At 44.2% G+C, this 23,102-nt stretch overlaps 1 protein-coding gene and 1 pseudogene across 1 annotated transcript; one reads left to right on the top strand and one right to left on the bottom strand.

Moving 5' to 3' along the window:
• LOC139553489 (transcription factor IIIB 90 kDa subunit-like) overlaps nt 1-15,542 on the bottom strand; it is a 57,815-nt pseudogene extending 42,273 nt beyond the window's left edge.
• LOC139553488 (BTB/POZ domain-containing protein 6-B-like) lies at nt 318-3,544 on the top strand. Its single transcript, XM_071365876.1, has 5 exons — nt 318-669; nt 899-1,184; nt 1,395-1,485; nt 1,581-1,699; nt 2,140-3,544. The coding sequence occupies exons 1-5, from the start codon at nt 579-581 to the stop codon at nt 3,170-3,172; spliced, it is 1,620 nt and encodes a 539-aa protein (XP_071221977.1). The 5' UTR covers nt 318-578; the 3' UTR covers nt 3,173-3,544.
• Nucleotides 15,543-23,102: the final 7,560 nt, after the last annotated feature.

The raw sequence follows: 23,102 nt of genomic DNA, 5'->3' as shown, positions 1-23,102 counted from the left end.
GACGAGTGGAGCTATTACACAACTAAACCAATCGGATATGACATGAACAGTTTAAAGCCAAATTACACAGTGATTACGCATAAACTATAATAAGTTATTTAAAAATAAATGTAGGCTATTATTACATCAGAAACAATGACCGGGTTATTTTCACTGTAACAGTTTATATCAGTCGGACGCTGCAGTGAATTTTAGAGTGGGAGCTGGTGAGTTACTTTATTTTTTTAGCTGGTGAGTGGCTTGGGGGAGGCTCTTCTGGGCTTCTGACGTTGACGGTATGCGTAAATCTGATTTGTTGGCAGCGAGCTGGGCGTCCGAGAGGATTACACCAAAAATAAAAAAATAGACAGCAACTAAAACTCTCGACCCGACAAATGACCATTCACATCGTATCCAGACTGCAGCTAAGGAGTAACCCACGCCTTGTCCTAGTTGATAAGTAGCTTTTGGAGAAAAACATCTGCCAGTATTTGCTCAGGACTCTAAGCGAGCAACGATTATATGGATTTACCATCTGCTCGAAAAGCGAAAACATAATACGTTTTGGGGAGACAATTCAGCGGCAACAAGAGGATGAAATGAGAAAGAGAAAAAAAGTATTCAGCTTGAAGTTGGAATACAACCCAATTGGACGGATATTGTTTATGTTGCTCTTACAATTGATTCGGGGTTAGTAGACTTCATAATCGCTGAATTTATGCAGCATAGTTCTATAAATGACACGATTTGTGTATCAATTGTCAACACAGAATATTAGCTACTACAGTAGATCATAGAGTTCGTGGTTTATTTATAGGAAAGGGATCAACGCTTTGTGTGCCGATGCCAACAGCAGATTGCAGGTTGCTCCATCATGGTCGGATCATGAAGTGTTTGACTTTTTTACTCTTACTTCCAGAAACACTGAAAAAGTCTAAAAAGACTGGGAAACACACAAGCAGGTTACCAGTATGCTATGAGATTCTAACCCTGTCCCTGAAGAAGAAGATGGCTGCAGAACTGTACCCTGCGACCACCAATCTAACCAACAACGTTACTACGGTGACCGCCAGTGACAAGAAAAGCGATGTGCAGGTCACCCAGTCAACAACCACTGCAACAACACCGACCACCCAGCAAAACATAAACAACAACAACGTCGATCCTCCCAGCTGGCAGTCCTCTCACCCCACGCTACGGGAGAGGTAGTCTCAACTATTTACTTATAATTCATTATTTCTATTTAGTAAAAGTTTGACTTGGTTTACATTAGCTTATTATGTCGTTTATGTCCATAATTAGAATGACATCGCATTGTGCATGCTATAATATATGTATGACTGGCAAAAAAACAAGCCCTATATGGAATAGCCCAAGTTGTCTATATACCTAATTGATAATCTTCTCCCTTCTAGGAATGCCTTGATGTTCAACAATGAACTCATGGCCGATATACATTTCATTGTTGGTCCCCCTGGTGAATCTCAGAAAGTACCAGTGCACAAGGTAAGCTCCATCTCCAGTTGTAAAAATAAGTTTACTTTTCAGAACCGTCACAAATATGATGAGTGACTAATGTGTCCGTTTGTCTTTCCCTCCAGTATGTGTTGGCAGTGGGTAGCTCCGTCTTCTGTGCCATGTTTTACGGGGATCTTGCAGAGGAGGAGTCCGAAATCCATATCCCAGACGTGGAACCTGCTGCTTTTCTAATTCTGCTGAAGTAAGCCACTCGCTCCTCATACATGACAAGCACAATGTCACTTCAAAATAAATGATTACTCAGCCAAAGCAAGACGGGTTAAGTGCTAAATGCTAGAGCACCAAAGGGCATGGGCAGTAGTGTAGAGCACTAATTCCAGGTCTCTTTGCTCTTTGTTCATCTTGAAGAAAAAAATATTCAAAGCCAATGATTTACCCGAAGGTAATAGGCAGAAGAGAACATAATGGCTCTTTTTGTTGTAGATTCTATAACAATGTCATCCGAAACCAATGCAATGAGACATTGCTTCTTTTTTATCCCCTTGAGAAAATAGGGCACGCTGTGCCAAGTCCTCTACCTCTTTTCTTCAAAAGAATATCTATCATGAATTCTCCACATGCTGGTCTGCCTTCTTTACTAAACTAGAATCTCATTCTCCTCCTCCATTTTGTTCCCTTCAGTTACATGTACAGTGATGCGATAGACCTGGAGGCGGACACCGTGCTGGCTACCCTGTACGCTGCCAAGAAGTACATTGTACCAGCCCTGGCCAAGGCCTGCGTCACCTTCCTGGAGACCAGCCTGGAGGCCAAGAACGCCTGTGTGCTGCTGTCCCAGAGCCGTCTGTTTGAGGAGCCTGAGCTGACACAGCGCTGCTGGGAGGTGATTGACGCCCAGGCCGAGCTGGCCCTGGGCGCAGAGGGCTTCTGTGAGATCGACTTGCAGACCCTGAAGATCATCCTGCAGAGAGAGACCCTCAACACCAAGGAGGTGGTGGTCTTTGATGCCGTGATGAGCTGGGCCACAGCTGAGTGTAAGAGGCAAGGACTGAGGGCAACCACCCACAACAAGAGATCTGTCCTGGGCAAGGCACTCTACCTGGTGCGCATCCCCACCATGACCCTGGAGGAGTTTGCTGATGGGGCAGCCCAGTCAGACATCTTGACACTGGAGGAGACACATGACATTTTCCTGTGGTACACAGCGGCCACCAAGCCCAAACTGGACTTCCCACTGGCACAGAGGCAGGGCCTGGCGCCCCAGAGGTGCCACCGCTTCCAGTCGTCAGCCTACCGGAGCAACCAGTGGCGCTACAGGGGCCGCTGTGACAGCATCCAGTTTGCAGTGGACAAGCGGATCTTTATCGCTGGACTGGGTCTGTACGGGTCAAGTGGAGGAAAGGCCGAGTACAGTGTCAAGATTGAACTGAAGCGGCAAGGGGTGACCCTAGCACAGAACCTGACCAAGTTTGTGTCGGACGGATCAAGCAGTACATTTTCTGTGTGGTTTGAACACCCAGTTCAAGTGGAGCAGGATGCCTTTTATACGGTGAGTGTCGTGCTGGACGGGAATGAGCTGAGCTATTTTGGCCAGGAGGGCATGACGGAGGTGCAGTGTGGAAAAGTGACTTTTCAGTTCCAGTGCTCCTCGGACAGTACCAACGGGACTGGGGTGCAGGGGGGACAGATCCCTGAGCTGGTGTTCTATGCATAAACTGGATTGGTCATAAAAGGAGAGGTAGAGAACATATAGACTATACTGTACATCCATATGTTCCAGCCTTATAAATAATGTAGCATTAAGACACTAGAGTGTCAGACTAAACAAAATACTATTTTTAAGTCAAGGAACGTTTTATCTTATTTATAAAAATTAAAAAAATGTTATTTGTATTATTTTAATTAACGCTGCAAAAAGCAGTCCCTTGTAAAAAGTCATATTGCACTTGTGGACAGTCTCTGCAATGTTGTTTTGTACATAGAACACAGTTAAATGGTTTGCAGCTTGATGCTGATCAACCATGATGTTCCTGTTTGAGAGCTTACGAACCTGCAGAAAATCATAAAAATGTTGTGAGATAAGCCACAGATGTTGCTGCTCATTATTATACAACTCACCTGCATGTGTGAAATCTGTTGTTTTGGTGGGATTATTACTCAAGGGATTATTCAGTCTACTCGGTACACTGAGGAGTGCTTCAACCAAGCTGGTAAAAGTGATGTGGTCAAGACGCCATCATGACACCTTTGCTTCCAAATATTTGTTGTAGCGAAGTGACCAATTTTAGCTCAGACGTTTAATGAATGGTAAATACTGTAGGTGTCCTTCTCAGCAAAAAAAGACAACACTTCAACCAACAGCATTTGTCCGAAAACACTCATTCAACTGTATAGTTCTTTGTTTACAATAAGAACACAGGGAGTATGGGAGGCAGATGATAGGTACCTATGGCGGGGGTGTTGATGCAGAGCTCTCTGGCCAGCACCAGAAAGGTTCTACCCAGGACGTAAACATTTACCTGTGGGGAAAAGATTAAGACCAGAAATACATGAAGGTAGTGCAACTGTCACTGAAACCCACCCTGTCAAGTCCAGAATGTCCTCGTAAGGATACATGATCCAGAGTTACATAACAAGAGTAGCGTGTGATCAAATCTGGTATAGTAAGTGTAACTTAATGCTTAGCTAGCATACTATCTAGAAAGCCCAGTGATTTTCCAGACCAGGGGATGACTAAAGCTCTAGTTTCTAGCCCAGCTCCGTCTCATTCCTCCAGGCTAACGCTCCAGCCATTAGGGGGTTTGAGTCTCTACCAGACACAGACAAGCTTTCACTCTTGGGTCTATGGCAGCCACAGTCTGATCTATTTTAGGAGATGGGTCCTGATTAAACATTTGTACACACAACAAATACATTGTTAGCCAAGCACCATAGCAACCAACAGTGGAGGTGGCACATGTCAATCCAGACAGAGCCTGGAGCAGCCTCCACCTGGACCCTGTCCATGTCATAGTGTCCCCAGGGATTAGAGAGCACACGCCTCAGATGATGGGGAGGTAGATCACCATGCATTCCCATGGGAGGGGGGGGGGGGTGACTACTGCACTGGCCTGGGTGAGGCTCCACAAATGGGGGATTAGTGGAATATCTACACATAGCACACTGACCCTAGACTGGACAGGCACCCCCATTCCACTCCTACCCTTCAAATACCAGAGAGGGGGGGGCAGCTCTTCAAGGACAGCTGGGAGCATAAAAATAAAACTGACCAGCAGTGTCTCTGAGAAATGTCCCTCCACCCTAACACTGACTTTATATGCATAAAAATGGACCTATATTTATACAGTCCCTGGCTTTAATTACAAAGCACAACATACTGCACGGGCCAACATTGGATGTAATACTCATGGTCAATATGGGCATGGGATCATGTATAATTTTACAACAAAAATGAGGAAACAACTTTGATGTATGCGACTGTTCAATCATATTCAGAAACGCTTTCATTTCTATAAATTAGGGATAAATGTCAATGTCAAAGCGCAAAAACTCGATCACAGGGTTGAAAAAATATATAGAAAATGAGTGTAGGCCTACTCATTGGATACTCACCTGCAGGAGGTCGCTGAGGTAAAGCAGCATGTCTGAATGGGGTGGCTTATAAATCAATAAAACCACAAGATAGTAAAAAGTGTCACCTCAGGCCAGCAGCATTTGTAAATACATTTAGCGACAGCTTCTGGGGGAATCAACCACCCCGTGACCTCTGAACTCCCCCAGCACTCACCCCCATTAGCTTCTAGAGACACCCGTCTCCTGCGACCAACACACCCCCTGCATCAGTTTCCGTGGCGGCAGGTGCACCCATCCAACGGCAGGTTTGCGACAACCCTTTTTAAAAAGCCTCACAATGGGGTTATGGTCACCACTGAAATGGAAAAAAATAATCCCACACAGTCTGGAGATGAGATTACGGACGACTCCCTCAATCGGTCATCATAATAACAAGTTCCTCAGAGATAATAACAGTCGCTTAAAGCAATGCCATTTCAGTAGTATGGGGAAGGAGGGAGGGAGCTTACTTCCGAGCCCTGCCTGTGAAACGTGACGGTTTCATTATGATGTGAAAACTTGGCTGTCATTCATCAAGATCATGGATGTGACCATAGCCTAAACCTTTAACAACAGCACCTGTGGGAACGATCCCACTAAATGTATTAATTGATGGTCCCCTGAGCCTCCATCACAAATATTAAGACGTCCCTCCGCTGAGCTACATGCCATTTCAGCTGTTAGACACACTGAACAAGGTTTGCCTCGTGTCCTCATTCTCAACTTATCATGTCAGTCCTCTGTGACAGTACTACAGACTTTTCCCCAGCTGTGGAAAAGGAAGTAAAGTAGAGCTATTTTTACTTTATCAAACACTCCATCTCCAACAAACACTGAAACAAACACACACACACACACACACACACACACACACACACACACACACACACACACACACACACACACACACACACACACACACACACACACACACACACACACACACACACACAGGTAAACAATGTAAATGGGAAAGGCTTTGCTCTGCTCCCTCTTGTTCTATCAGATAAAAACGATGTGTCCTGCCCTTCCTGTGAAACCACTGGCTGGTACATAACCACATCATACTCAGAGGCAATGACAGGGAACAATAAACCAAAAAATGGCAGCAAAATTATGGGATTTGAAAAGTTGATCTGCTTAACATAAGGACAGTACAGAAACGGTATTTAGTAGGGATGCACCGATATTACATTTTTGGCCAATACCGATATCCAATATTTTCCTTGCCAAAAAACCCGATACTGATAACCGATATTTTAAATTTCAGCGGCCTTTTAAGCATTCTAATACAGTTAAAATGTTCACAGCGGTCTAAGGCACAAAACCTATTTCTTTCACTTACTTGCTGTGCTGTTCCGTTGTTTCATTCTCAACCAGGATTTCATCATACATGTCAAGCAGTGAAGGTTCAGCTCTGTCCATCCGTGGCCTCTCTTCATCTGTGCGCAATGTCACTGTGTCCATTTCCATCTTGTCCAGCTGTGTGTGTAACATTTCACGTAAAACCTGTTTCTTGTCTGCATCGAAGTAGCGACCATTGTACCTAGCATCGAGCATGGTGGCAACACAGTATAGAGGCTCAGAGAGAATGCCACCGAATCGCTTGTTCAGTCTCGAGTACTTTTGTAAGTTTTAACCCCACGGTCTGTGTCGGCAGTTTTGTTGAGCAGGCCTTTCAATGCCATGACAGAGGGTATCACGTCTGCTGCAGACGCAGTTGATTAGCTTATTTCTCGAGTCAGTTGTTTGAATGGCCCTAGGAGTGTGTTCATGTTTCAAAACATGTTCTCAAATGCCATTGAAATGGCAGCAGCGTATGAGAACCAGCACATTCTTGAACATGCAATACGGCTTTCCTCAGGTCTAAATCCTCGTCGACCCACTGTGCTGTCAGACTCAGCATGCTCATGGGGCTGACATCGCTGGTCCAAATGTCAGTCGTGAAGCTAATAGCAGTGACGCTCATGGATGTGAGTTTCAACAATACTGTGTAACTCCGGTAGGGCAACATCTGAAAAATAGTGTGTACCGGTGCTCGACCAGTCGGCGAAAGCCAACATCATCCACGACAGAGGACGGTTGATTGTCAAGGGCAATGAATTCCATTATCTTGGCGTTAATGGATTTTGCCTTTGAGTTGTCTCACTGAAATTTTCTTACTCTTATATATGACTGCTTGACTTGAACTTGTTAAGTTGTTGGAAGTGTGCCCTTAGTATTTAAGGGATTTTGTTCTCTGTTGCTCTATTTTTCATGGCATCATTACGTCATCTACTTACTTTATATAGGTAATACCTATTAGGTATGCACGTCAGCTTTGACATCGGTTTTGCACATCGGCGTTAAACTAGACATCGGGCCGATGTTGGCATTTTTAGCTAATATTGGCCGAGTCCGATATGCTCACCGATATATTGTGCAGCCCTAGTATTGAGCACAACACAACCAGTGCATTAACACAATTCATGCCCAAAACTACTACAACTGCTGGAGATTGATGCTACAGCTAACGTTACAAATATAAAAAGTGTTTGTTGTAGTATAAACATTTTGCATTCCCCTTTCACCTCACTCATCTCCTTCCTTCCTGTTACTCCCCCCTCTGCAGTGTGAAAGGATACGAGGAGTCCCCTCTGTCCTGCAGACAAGGTAGAGGCATGCAGCCACCACGTGGGCCACCCGTCGGCCCCTTGTCAGGTGTTTACACACGGCCATCTTGTAGAAGTTAAAGGCCGTGTCCAGGCAGTGTTGGTTCAGCTACAGCTGGTGGCCCAGCGTGTTGATCTGACGTCTCCCTGGAGACACACAAACACAGGCATGTCATTACACAGCCCACACATGCATGTCGTATTCGTACACACCTACACTCAGACGCACCCTCAGGTGCACAATAAACAGAGTAGACAGACAAATATACACACAACTGACAGGGCATGTAATTACTGTAACAGAGGTTCAGGTGTTTCCAGATCCATGTGTCCTCTGTTCGCCTGATGAATTTTGCATGCAAACACTCAGACATTATACACAAGCAGATGTCCCAGTCAATACATACAAGTACTTGAGAGATGTGTGTGGGAAACTACTGCTGCTGTTGAGGTAATGCAAAATCTTACTGCGCTACAATATTCCCCCTGCTTTGCTGAACAAATGTCTTGAGATTACAGGGCATCCGCACACCACCAGCATTACTCATACCACTCCCTCCACATTCCCCTCATGTCATCAAGTTGTCTGAAAAACTAAAGACCCTGATTTCTATACAGGCCTTGTCTAAACTTCTTCCGAACCCCAACCAGCATTACCATCTGGTACATTTACTGTGACAGCTGGATAAAATCTAACCACACTGTCAGGGAGAAGTTGGAAAGCTCCCACACTGGAGATATATTGAGGCCATATGGGTCAACCGCAGGACATATGGGATGTTCTCCAGTAATAGGAAAAGCAACCTGTTAGTCATTGTGAGGAGACGTGATGAGTTGGGGCGGGGAGCCGTGCCGGTGGGGAGGGAGGATTCCAGTCATTAATCAGAGTGTTGGTGGGTGAGAAAGAACAGAGACACTGGATGTTTAAGGAGGAGAGTGTTCCATCACAGCACCACTCTTATTCTCTCACAGACAATCCACACAGCATGACATACCTTTCACACAGCTGTATCCACGTCTCTCTCTCTCTCATCATCAGCACTTAACAGCATTGATCATCAGTATTGATCAACAGCAGGAGGCGCCTCAGATGACTACAGGTGACTGGGAGATAACTGAGTACAATACTTTTACTCAGCCAAAAAAATGTAACTTCCAAATAGACATGACTAAACAAACAGGACAGGAAATCATCAAACCAGGGAGCACAGACTGATTGAATGTACCTTACCAGACAAAGGAAATTACATCATCATCCCTTTCCTGAGGCATTCCAGCATGCAATGGATGTTTGCCTTTGCCAACCAAGATTTACTGTAGACACACCCTGTTTACCTCCTATTGGACATAAAGGAAATGGGTTGTCCCTACCAAGTTTGTTGGTGAAGGCAAAACCACTTTATAAGTACTTTTGAAATAAAGTGCTGATAAGGAAACCACTTAAATAGGGGCAGAGGCTCGTGTAAAGCAGATGGTATCAGTTTAGTGTGTCTAGCATGAGGCAAAATGCTTTTCTTCCCAAGACATTGAAAGACAGCATTAAAACAAAGGTTCATCTCCTAGCACACCTACATTTACTTGTTATTAGGCCTGTTGTAAGTGCAATTAGTCCTCATGATGCATGCACACCCATGCTTTAGGAATAAAAGTGCTGACCCTTAATGTTGACTCACCATTCTGCAGGGACTGGGCCCGGGACTCCCTTCCAACACCTGTATAGAACCCTTCTCAAAAGGTTGGGTTCCTTCCAGAGGCTATAGATACAGGAGAATGAGAGACATGACACCCCAAGAGTGCAATCTTAACATTTACAAAACAACAGGCATTCATCAACATCTGCTATAGTTTCAATTACAAAAATGGTAATATAAATTTTAATACAGCATTATTATATTATTGGACACAAAAGTAAATTTGAGTGTGGTCAACAAACTTTTGACAACCGCATGACAACAAATTGGTCAAAGACAGTGAGCTCATCTCAAACTAAAGCTAATACAACACTGCACTCTAGTGGGGATTCAGGAGAACTTCAAACAGATGTGCCAGAAAAATCCAACCCCACCAGAAAGCCAGTCTACAGCTGACTGTCCCCTCTGAACAATCAGCTGGGAAGCTAGCCAGGGGCTGTGGGCCAGGCCACATCACTGGGTTAGGTTTGGGACTGCAGATTACAGGGTCTGGGAGAGGGTGGGGAATATCATGCACCCTGCTAAAATGTCATTTTGCAATCCAATTGACTAATTTCATTATGTCATGAAAAACTGCATGAAAAATGGGATATGAGTTTCTTATAACCAACCTCTCAGAATATTATGATTCATTTTATTATGGCATGTCATTATTTAATGTCTTGACAGTCCAGTTCCACCCACCGTCTCCAGCTACGAACTGTCACACAGCCGAGGAGCCTCCCCCTCCTGTCTCCATGAACTGGACCTCAGACACAATGACGTTGTCCTCCAGGACAGAGCCACAGCCCATGCACACGGCATCACCTCTGGCCTGGTCCACATCGATGTCCGTGCCCTCACAGTTCTTACACACTCTGGAACTCATGGTGAGATCTGGTCACACAGCAGTCTAGAGAAAAGAGAAGAGACAAGTCACATTTTGGTGTATGAGAAATGCTGTAGACATATGAAATGTTGTATTTATTGGATACATAAAAATGTATTGTACTCTTCCAGCCAAAAGGTCGTGGTCAAGCAGGCATAAACTACTACCACAACAGTGTCCTACACTTAAACTGCATGACATGATGTCTATGAATGAGTTTGGAAGTAATAACAATTGACTATTACAATAAAAAGATGCCGGAGAAGTGAACACTTTCTTACATCCTCTGTAACCTGACCCTGGGTCAGGGCTTTGGGGATAATTCCACCACTACAACCCTGCTACGTGGCAAAGCCTGGTGTGGTAATCTAGCTAGCTAATTGTACATTTAGACATTTCTGTAGGATGCACTGGTAGTGGTGCAACATCAATGATCTTGGCATTGCCGTCAATGATTGTTCAGCATGTTTAATGTGGCAGCTAGCTGTCAGCTAGCTCTTCATCTGCAGTGAGGGTTGGAACCTGTCTGGCAGCAAGGTTGCTAGACTCTATTAACTAAGTTAGCTTGCCTGTGTAAGCTAATGGGTAACCACAGTTTCCATAGTGTGGTGATGAATTGTTGAGAAAATACTGGATAATGAATACGCACCAGCCAAATCCAACAGCAATACAGAGGCGATACTGACCGCGATGTGACCTAGTAGGAGGTGGCTAGCAAGTTTCCCGAGCAGAATTCCAGAATTCCCGAGCGTCAGCTTCTTATGAGCATTCCCAAGCCTTCTATATATATTTAAATGTTTTGTAGTGTCTTGACGAATGTAGCTCACCCAAATGTACTGTTATTTGGGTTCTAAACCGCACATTATTTACAGTCATGCCATAACTAGCCAGTGAAATACCATGCAAGCAGGGGCGAAAATCTGATATCAACTTTGGAGGGGACAATTACATGAAATTTTCTCAAGAGCAAATCCTGAGGGGGACACCAAAAGTAGTGCTGTAACACATAGCCTACGTTGTAATATGTTAAATGTATATTGAGGAACCATAATCACTACTACTGGATAATTGATAGGTACAGTAGTTAACTGAAGGGTTGTCCCAACTTGTTCAAATGTTTAAATCATTATAATACTACTAATAATAATAGTTATAGCAGTGTTCCTTATCAGTCCAGTATGTATGCAGGTATTTGTACTTACAACCAGCAATACCAAGAAAGGCCAGTAGGTGGCAATGGTACTGTACACTGTATGGGTGCAGTTTTCGTAAATACAATGAACATGGTGTGATCTCGTCTAAAATAATCTCCATAGAGAACCATCACAAAATTGGTCTCCGTATTGAATTGACCTTTTAATTTGACTTTTTCTGATACATTTATATAGTCATTAAATATGTGCCACTGGCCTGAGTCTACTACAATAGCTTTACAAGAACAAAAATATGCAAATAAGTACAGTTCTAAAAGCAAAATAACTACTTCAATGAATAACCCAAATAAATCAACCAAAATATCCTTCAGTCAGTGTCTCAACTCTTCAAACAGCAGCTATGGACAAGTATGTCACACAAAGTATGCAATTTTAAATAAAATAACATTAAATAAATAATTAGTAAGTGTACTGTCATGTACTGAAAACTACTAAACAAAAGAACAAATATCATACTATACACCAGGGGTTGTCAAACAGGGGCCCTGGTGTAATTGCAAGGGGTCCGTGAAATAAAAAAGTCTAGTGAACGTATTCAGTACCACAAGGTTTCCAGTAACTTTACATATAATATAGAGGGGGTGGAGGTCCCTGAGGACTGCTCAAAACCTTGCCTGCCTTGCCTCAAAATATACAGGGGTTCCAGTACCCCAAAAATGGTTGAGAACCACTGCTATACACACTACTGAACAAAAGAACCAAACATATGTTTGTGGGTTTCAATGGATCCAACAAATTGCTGGCAGACATTTTCCCTCTTGAGACTGTCCAGCCTGTCTCTATGTACATTACAGACAACTACGCCGTTCAGTCTCTCTTGGCCCATGCTAGCCAGTAGCCAAGTCTTTAACCTGCGGAGTGCACTGAAACTCCTCTCAGCCTCACATGAAGACACTGGCACCACAAACAAAATTCTGATCAGCACCTCAACTTGGTCAAACAACCCCCGCACCTCCACTGGAAGCCTCCTGAGGACCTCTGCTGCATCTCCACTGCTGCTACAGGGGTATTTGTTGTGAAAGAGAGGGATCTGCACTGAAAGAGAATCTATGTTCACCTCAGGGTACTGATCTAGAGACTCATCCAACTCCCCCGTGAGAAGCGCACTTTCCAACTTTTGCAGGACGTGTAGACTGTCCTGGTCAAAACGGTTGCCAAACTGAACCTCCACACCATCCAACACTTTAAAAAATTCTGCCCTATAGTGATCCACTGCTTTGCCAGCAAATCGTCTTGAATGCGTCTCAATGGATTCAATAGAGTCAATCAATGTTGTTGCTTTCTCATACAGTCAAAGGTAGCTTTCGTCATTTCTCTTGCCCCTAAGAGATGACCGCACACACTCGACTGCAGCCTGCATACCAGAGACAGTCTGAGTTTTCTTCTGCAGTGAAATGTTTAGACATTCAAGCTCTCCAAGAACAGCAGAGGCAAGTGTGAGGCCCAACACAGTCTTGCCTTTGCTGAAGTGCTCAAATATGCCACTGGCAGTTGAAGCTGTCTTGGATGCAGTTTTTGCCATCTCCTCTAGGCTGCTTAGTACCCGCTCATACTGCCCTAGCACAGCTCTAATAGCAGTATTCCACACAGTCCACCTTGTTGGACATAGGGGTTTCAGGGTGGTCAAATTTGTATCTTTGGACGTGGCAATTGATTCAAACATGCTCTTAAACATTCCTGACTGGCCATAGAGGACACCTAACTGATGGACCCAAGAAAGGGAATCCCGGATCAGTGGGGAGGCTGAGCAGCCAGCCTGTGTAATCAGATTTACACAGTGTGCTCCACAATGTACATAGAGGGCTAATGGCTGCTGCCTCCTCATAATTGCCTGTGCACCTGTGTATTTCCCTGCCATGTTTGAGGCACCATCGTAACTCTGCCCACGTAAGCCAGACAAGGGCAAATTGAGCCTCAACAACACATCAGTTGCCACTTTCGCAATGCCCTCGCCTGTTGTCTCCGACACCCTGTATAGCCCAATAAACTCCTCGTGAGGGACAATGCCATGGTCAACATAACGCAGACAGACACTCTCCTGTTCAGAACCAGAGACATATTGAGTACCATCAACAATTACTGAAAATTGTATAATCGGAAGAGACCTAATCTCAGCTGCAATGCCTCGAATGACTGTATTCGCCATGATGTTCAGAATTTCATTCCGTGCTTTGGGGCCTTTGTACATTGTGGTACGCTCTGTTAACCACTTCAGTAAAATGGGATCATCCTCTTCTGCCCTAAGTTTCTAAAGCTGGTTTAAATTCCCACTGTCATCCGTGTGGCCTCTAAAGGCTTGTCCCTGTCTTACTACATGCCGCACCGAACTAACAATTTTCATCAAGCAATGCCTTGCATCCTCCTGCTGTTTACCCCACGCGCTGGATAACTGGACACTGATTGGATTTAGCTGGTGTGCTGTTACAGTTACAAAGTGGCGGTGGGTTTGGCAGTTTTGATGTGCTGTGAATTTTTCAATGGCTTTACTCCAGTTCCTAAATCCTGCACTAATGAAGGCAGCATCTGCTCTTTGGCCAAAAGATGGCTGGCTTGAAAACCCTTGGCAACAGTGAAAACACAACACTCCTTTTATTGATGGATTATAATGTAGCCAGGGGAAATCGCGAAACCATCTCTCTTGAAACGTCAACACTCTGTTTGCAAGAGTTTGCGGTTCTATAAATTGTGGGTGTGGCTGATATGGTTTTGTGCCATCACTGAGGTAACTGGACAATGCTGTGCCACTGTCCCCTATACTGGTCCTGCTGGCCACAAGGGTGACACCTGGTCCTGCCGTGGCTGTGACACTGTCCTCTGAAGTCTCTCTCCCTAGCTCTTTCCCTTTCACCACCCTCACTGACTCAGTCTGTCTCCTAGAAAATAAATAAGGTTTTTGCCATACTTGTAACTACCGGTACCCAAAACTACACAATCACAACAGCAATACCATTGCCTTAAACAAATCTTAGTTCAGTCACCAGTTTAAGTTGAAAGTGGGGGTATCCATGGCCTTTTCCAATTATGTCCCTATTTTACAAAATAAAAAAATTGAGAACCTTTCATAATGTTGCCAAATAAAGACTCAACAAACTTACCTGAGACTCCCTGTCTCTGCCAGTCTGTCCCTGTATATCTGTCCCCAACTCTGCTGTCTGTGTGCCATCTTTTGCCTGCTCTGCCTAATGACATCATTGTGAAACATTCCCATTAGCATTTCACTTCTTTCTTATGAACATTTTATCAAATAGTCTTTGAGATATTAGGCTACTAAGGTTCTTACTTTGCGTTTTGGTGTACTGAAAAATACTCTGATGTCCGTCTTTATTCTGCCATTTTTCTACCTGGCTGGCTGGCTGGTTACACACACACACACTCAGTGTGTAGGTTATTTACAGTAGATGGGCTTCTATCATCTTATCTTCTATCATTCTATATGTGCTTCGATCTAAAAGGTAGCTAGCAAATGTGAAACGGATTGCAGTGACAAGAGTTGACAGCTGTATGAGTTCACCATTTACACAACATATGCTGCAACCTTTCGTAATTTTAATATAGTTTGTTTCATATTGGCTGGCTTCCAACAATAGCTGAATTTGCAAAGCTAGCGAGCACCAATTCCGTTTCTGTGGTGTTTGCTATAATCTTTGCTACCTGGTTAAATAAAGGTGAAATAAAATAAAAATAAAAAAGTTCACTAGCGACAATTTAGCTTTTGCAACGAGACCATTATATATATTTAGTATGGTAGAAGAGAGTGTAGTTCTGTTCTGTTCTGTTCAGTTTGGACTTCAGTTTATCGCTAACCTTATCACAGGGACTTTGAAGCACTCCAGCTGCATGCACATCTTGGAATAAACTGACGATAGCAAAGATTCCATCTTTGACGACGCCACATAAATGGAATAGGTACTAGCTAGCTTGATGGTTAATGTTTGCTTTAGTTTGCGTGCTAGCGCTGCAAATTCAGCTAGTGTGTGTGTGTGTGTGTGAACCCTGCCAACATTTAAAAAAAACATTGCTATGGCCGATTGACTTGATAAACCTCACGTCAGATACGTGCATCGAGTGCCTTTCACACAGTAGATACGAACCCTTTTTTACCTTGCCAGCTAAGGAACTGGCAGTGGATCAAACCATTGTGGGGAAAAGGGCGGGGGTCGCAATCTTTTGAAACTTACAAACGCGCTATTAAGTGTCTATAATCAGCATAAGTGCTTTCGTTGCGTATTAATAATATTATTGAAATTACATAGTTATGTTTACAGTGCTATATTGGGGGGGACAAATCATATTTTTCCAGGATGGGGGGGGGGGGGGGGTCGTGTCCCCCCCGTCCCTCCTGGGATTTCCGCCTATGCATGCAAGTATTTATCAATCCACATCGCTAACATGTGCGTTTTCATACTTGAGAAATGGATTGGTCCAAGCTAACTTTTGAGGGTGATATGCCCCAGCGTTGATAATTCTCTATCCCTTTATTAGAGAAATGTCATGAGATAATTTAGTTCCTACCTTATACGTGATATTCAATTATATTTGTTGACCCAGTATATATTTTAAAAAAACACTCATTATGCTCAAATTTAAAAACTATATCAGACTCTGCTACTACAAACGCCCCGTTTAGCTACACATGATAGCGACCCGTGTCCAAGGTACAAACTACGTCACTGAATACAACATTCTGACATTTTAAAGAGACAGGACCCTACATCATTGTCTTGTGACAGGCAGAGCCATAATTAGGTCTGTCAGAGTTAAGCAGTAAACGTTTGGTAATTTTAGAGCACTCATTTTTTATCGTGACTAATCGCATTTCCTGAAAGCGTTAAAAAAACACTGAAAATATCCAAAATAGACCTGAATCCAAGATGGCGTAGCAGTCGGACGAGTCTTTGTTTTGTCCTGTCCCGTGTAAATAGTCTTCGTATTTTTCGTATACATTTCGTATATATTTTAATTTCACTTTCCATCTAGGAACTGAATATACATTCCTACATTCCGCCTCACCCAATGTGGTACGGACCTGCTATTTTTTTTATACTTTAGAACCGTAACCCCAATCAGAAGCTAGCCAGATAACTAGCTACTAGCTAGTAGTCAGTTAGCCACTGCTGCGGTCTTCACCCTCAACTCGGACACAGCCAGCTTCAATACCGGGCCAATACCTGCCAGTCTGCAAGCGCGATATCAACCCAGAGCATATAGGACTGCTTTTTCTCTACCACATCACCGGATTCCTGACGCAAGCTCTGGACAATTACACCGTATCATCACAGCTAGCTAGCTGCAACCGAGTGGCTACTACTGGCTAACACCTCTGTCCCGAAGCAAGCACCAGTTAGCCTTGAGCTAGCCTCGAGCTAGGCCCATCTGCCGGCTAGCTGAAGAGGTCTACCAGCGAATTCTTGGGCTACAATACCAGCTACAAGCTAATTTAGCCATTTTTTTGCCGCTGTTAGTAGCTTTTACCTTCTGCACAGACACCAGCCCTGTTATTAGCCTGGATATTACTCACCAATTTACCAGCATCGGACTGTCTCTCGACAACAACGCCGGATTCCTGCCGTAATCCCTGAGCCACTGCTTCTGATCCTCACAGCTAGCTTGCGGCTAGCGCAGCTAGCGCCACTGCCACGAAGCTAGCACCAGTTAGCAAACACAATTCTACAATTCACAACCTCTCTTTCGCCATCGCCATCTGGCTTGGATTCTCTGTCGACACGACCACGTCTGAGCAGACCCCCTCCGTCTGAGCAGACCACCCCCCGGGCTACTAACTTTAAACGCCGCGTGCTAGCTTAGTGGAGGCCTCCCTGCTCCATCTACGGCTGCCCCCTGGACACTATGATCACTTGGCTACATAGCTGATGCATGCTTGACTGTCCATTAATTCACGGTACTCCATTCTGTTTATTTGTGTTTTATCTGTCGGCTCTGTGCTTTAACTCAGGATCTGTGTGTAGTTAATCCGACCCTCTCTGCCTAGTCGTCGCCATTTTTACCTGTTGTTGCTGTGTTAGACTAGCACCCTGTTATTGCTGCTGTTATCTTACCTGTTGTTTTAGCTAGCTCTCCCAATCAAGACCTGCAATCACTTTATGCCTTATTGTATGTCTCTCTCAAATATCAATATGCCTTGCATACTGTTGTTCAGGCTAGTTATCATTATCATTGTTTTGGTTTGCAATGGACGCTGTAGTTCCACTCTCCGTACCTCTGATACCTCCTTGGTCCCACCCCCCACACATGCGGTGACCTCACCCATTGAGACCAGCATGTCCAGAGATACAACCTCTCTTATCATCACCCAGTGCCTGGGCTTGCCTCCGCTGTACCCACGCCCCACCATACCCCTGTCTGCACATTATGCCCAGAATCTATTCTACCACGCCCATAAATCTGCTCCTTTTATTCTTTGTCCCCAACGCTCTAGGCGACCAGTTTTGATAGCCTTTAGCCGCACCCTCATCCTACTACTCCTCTGTTCCTCGGGTGATGTGGAGGTAAACCCAGGCCCTGCATGTCCCCAGTCACCCTCATTTGTTGACTTCTGTGATCGAAAAAGCCTTGGCCTCATGCATGTCAACATCAGAAGCCTCCTCCCTAAGTTTGCCTTACTCACCGCTTTAGCACACTCTGCCAACCCTGATGTCCTTGCCGTGTCCGAATCCTGGCTTAGGAAGGCCACCAAAAATTCTGAGATTTCCATACCCAACTATAACACTTTCCGTCAAGATAGAACTGCCAAAGGGGGAGGAGTTGCAATCTACTGCAGAGATAGCCTGCAAAGTTCTGTCATACTTTCCAGGTCTATGCCCAAACAGTTCGAACTTCTAATTTTAAAAATTAATCTCTCCAGAAATAAGTCTCTCACTGTTGCCGCCTGCTACCGACCCCCCTCAGCTCCCAGCTGTGCCCTGGACACCATCTGTGAATTGATCGCTCCCCATCTAGCTTCAGAGTTTGTTCTGTTAGGTGACCTAAACTGGGATATGCTTAACACCCCGGCAGTCCTACAATCCAAGCTTGATGCCCTCAATCTCACACAAATCATCAAGGAACCCACCAGGTACAACCCTAAATCCGTAAACATGGGCACCCTAATAGACATTATCCTGACCAACCTGCCCTCCAAATACACCTCTGCTGTCTTCAATCAAGATCTCAGCGATCACTGCCTCATTGCCTGTATCCGCCACGGGTCCGCGGTCAAACGACCACCCCTCATCACTGTCAAACGCTCCCTAAAACACTTCTGCGAGCAGGCCTTTCTAATCGACCTGGCCCGGGTACCCTGGAAGGATATTGACCTCATCCCGTCAGTTGAGGATGCCTGGTCATTCTTTAAATGTTACTTCCTCACCATATTAGACAAGCATGCTCCGTTCAAAAAATGCAGAACCAAGAACAGATATAGCCCTTGGTTCACTCCAGACCTGACTGCCCTCGACCAGCACAAAAACATCCTGTGGCGAACTGCAATAGCATCGAAGAGCCCCCGCGATATGCAACTGTTCAGGGAAGTCAGGAACCAATACACGCAGTCAGTCAGGAAAGCAAAGGCCAGCTTTTTCAAGCAGAAATTTGCATCCTGTAGCTCTAACTCCAAAAAGTTCTGGGATACTGTAAAGTCCATGGAGAACAAGAGCACCTCCTCCCAGCTGCCCACTGCACTGAGGCTAGGTAACACGGTCACCACCGATAAATCCGTGATAATCGAAGACTTCAACAAGCATTTCTCAATGGCTGGCCATGCCTTCCTCCTGGCGACTCCAACCTTGGCCAACAGCCCCGCCCCCCCCGCTGCTACTCGCCCAAGCCTCCCCAGCTTCTCCTTTACCCAAATCCAGATAGCAGATGTTCTGAAAGAGCTGGAAAACCTGGACCCATACAAATCAGCTGGGCTTGACAATCTGGACCCCCTATTTCTGAAACTGTCCGCCGCCATTGTCGCACCCCCTATCACCAGCCTGTTCAACCTCTCCTTCGTATCATCTGAGATCCCCAAGGATTGGAAAGCTGCCGCGGTCATCCCCCTCTTCAAAGGGGGAGACACCCTGGACCCAAACTGTTACAGACCTATATCCATCCTGCCCTGCCTATCTAAGGTCTTCGAAAGCCAAGTCAACAAACAGATCACTGACCATCTCGAATCCCACCGTACCTTCTCCGCTGTGCAATCCGGTTTCCGAGCCGGTCATGGGTGCACCTCAGCCACGCTCAAGGTACTAAACGATATCATAACCGCCATCGATAAAAGACATTACTGTGCAGCCGTCTTCATCGACCTGGCCAAGGCTTTCGACTCTGTCAATCACCATATTCTTATCGGCAGACTCAGTAGCCTCGGTTTTTCTAATGACTGCCTTGCCTGGTTCACCAACTACTTTGCAGACAGAGTTCAGTGTGTCAAATCGGAGGGCATGTTGTCCGGTCCTCTGGCAGTCTCTATGGGGGTACCACAGGGTTCAATTCTCGGGCCGACTCTTTTCTCTGTATACATCAATGATGTTGCTCTTGCTGCGGGCGATTCCCTGATCCACCTCTACGCAGACGACACCATTCTATATACTTCCGGCCCTTCCTTGGACACTGTGCTATCTAACCTCCAAACGAGCTTCAATGCCATACAACACTCCTTCCGTGGCCTCCAACTGCTCTTAAACGCTAGTAAAACCAAATGCATGCTTTTCAACCGTTCGCTGCCTGCACCCGCACGCCCGACTAGCATCACCACCCTGGACGGTTCCGACCTAGAATATGTGGACATCTATAAGTACCTAGGTGTCTGGCTAGACTGCAAACTCTCCTTCCAGACTCATATCAAACATCTCCAATCCAAAATCAAAGCAAGAATCGGCTTTCTATTCCGCAACAAAGCCTCCTTCACTCACGCCGCCAAACTTACCCTAGTAAAACTGACTATCCTACCGATCCTCGACTTCGGCGATGTCATCTACAAAATAGCTTCCAATACTCTACTCAGCAAACTGGATGCAGTTTATCACAGTGCCATTCGTTTTGTTACTAAAGCACCTTATACGACCCACCACTGCGACCTGTATGCCCTAGTCGGCTGGCCCTCGCTACATGTTCGTCGTCAGACCCACTGGCTCCAGGTCATCTACAAGGCTATGCTAGGTAAAGTGCCGCCTTATCTCAGTTCACTGGTCACGATGGCTACACCCACCCGCAACACGCGCTCCAGCAAGTGTATCTCACTGATCATCCCTAAAGCCAAAACCTAATTTGGACGCCTTTCCTTCCAGTTCTCTGCTGCCTGCGACTGGAACGAATTGCAAAAATCTCTTAAATTGGAGACTTTTATCTCCCTCAACAACTTTAAAAATCTGCTATCCGAGCAGCTAACCGATCGCTGCAGCTGTACATAGTCCATCTGTAAACTACCCACCCAATTTACCTACCTCACCCCCCATACTGCTTTTATTTATTTACTTTTCTGCTCTTTTGCACACCAGTATCTCTTCTTGCACATGATCATCTGATGATTTATCACTCCAGTGTTAATCTGCTAAATTGTAATTATTCGATTTATTGCCTACCTCATGCCTTTTGCACACATTGTATATAGATTCTCTTTTTTTCTACCATGTTATTGACTTGTTTATTGTTTACTCCATGTGTAACTCTGTGTTGTCTGTTCACACTGCTATGCTTTATCTTGGCCAGGTCGCAGTTGCAAATGAGAACTTGTTCTCAACTAGCCTACCTGGTTAAATAAAGGTGAAATAAAAAAATAAAAAAATAAAAAATCTATACACTTGAAGCTGCAATGTGTAACTTTTTGGGTAACAGACCAAATTCAACATAGACATTTGAGTTATAGAGCTGTCATTCTCATTGAAAGCAAATCTAAGAAGAGGTAGGTCTGTTCTATGTACACTATTTCTATGCTTCCAGTTCTTAAAACAAAAACAAACTATGCAATAGAGTAGCACAGAATGAGTCATAATACCCATAAAACCTAACGGTCAAACAAGGAAATGGTTCCAAAGGGGATTAAATTGTAGACCAGATAACCAAGAGCTTTAAAATGAGATATGATTGATATTAATGAGGTGAGGCCAAATGTAAGATGAGAGCCATTTTGATAGACGTGTGGCAGAAGAGATGGCACTCTGAGCATTTATATCAGCTCTGAGCATATAAATGCACTCTGAGCATGTATATGCCCTCCAAAGAAAGGTCAGTATAACAAGATTCAAAAGTCAGATTAGGAAGAAAGTTTGCACCTAGGACTTTGTACATTGAATTTGTCATTACATCTGGTTGGCAAGCTTGTGAATAGTTTGTGTCTGGAGTAGTAGATGAAACGGTGGAGCATGTGATGTTATATTGTAAGTATCTTGAAGAGAGGGAAAGATTGAAGTGTAGGGTCATTGAGGTTGGTAGAGATTTTGAGAATGGGGAAGGGTCTATTAGAAGGGCTCTTTTTTATTTTCTCAGAAGTACTGAGTTAGGTAAGATTTAGAAATGTGGAGCTAATGATGTAAACAGTGGTTGACCACACACACTCCGGCACAGTAGGTGGCAGCATGCACCTTTAACGTTTGTTTTTAGAAACACTTATGTAGGCTTACCCTAGCATGACGTTTTGATAACCGTGTAAATCTCTAGGACAAGGTAACTTATCAATATATTCCCCTACAAAATGGAATGCTAATTAGCTAAGTTTTGTATTTTTATTTAACTAGGCAAGTCAGTTAAGAACAAATTCTTATGTACAATGGCGGCCTACACCAGCCAAACCCGGATGACACTAGGCCAATTGTGCGCCGCCCTATAGGACTCCCAATTACATCCGGTTGTGGCTATCATGAACACGTACAAATGCCACGATAATTGGAATGTGATATTGTACCCCCTAGCTCGATTGTCCATTATATATCATCTATATATACTTGTGTTCCCTTATGTACTTTATGTTTTGATTTGTTGTTAATAAAATCAAATAAATAAAAAAATGCCACGATGGTCTGGACGAGATTGCCGAATCGAAGTAAAGGTAAGAATCTCTGGATTAACTAATGTTAGCTAAATTTAGTAGTGAATAAATTGGCAAAATTCTGTGAACTGTCCTGTGCAAGTTTTACATTGACACAATACCTGTTAGCAAAGGCGTCAGCTAGAAATGACGTGCGGGAGCTTGCAGGGATTTGTAGTCTTGCATGTCTACTTTGATGCTAATTAGCACTTTCGAATCTGAGTAAATAGAACTGAATATATTGATAAGTCACCTTGTCCGAGAGAAATGTACATGGTTATCAAAACGTCACGCCAGGGTAAGCCTACATGAAACGCAGCCCATATTTAAAGTGTATCTAAAATCCCTTATGGGAAAAGTGAATGGTGGAAAAACGATTTGATCCATTTCCCTGTTTGACCGCTAGGTTTTATGGGTATTATGACACCACTGTGGGGCTCTGTCAAAGCAAGTTAACATTAAGGTTAAAGAAAGTGTGCTTTAAGAATTTACTAGATTTTGCTTACCACTACATTGGACAAAAATCAAGACGTCAATATTCTTGGAACGCTTTTTGTATGAAATAATCTAAAACTAGCTAAATTTGAGCAAATTATTAAT

The sequence above is a fragment of the Salvelinus alpinus genome, chromosome 25 (genome assembly GCF_045679555.1).
Source record: "Salvelinus alpinus chromosome 25, SLU_Salpinus.1, whole genome shotgun sequence".
Classification (NCBI taxonomy): domain Eukaryota; kingdom Metazoa; phylum Chordata; class Actinopteri; order Salmoniformes; family Salmonidae; genus Salvelinus; species Salvelinus alpinus.
The sequence above is the reverse complement of the archived record's forward strand: the minus strand, read 5'-3'. Positions and strand labels throughout refer to the sequence as shown.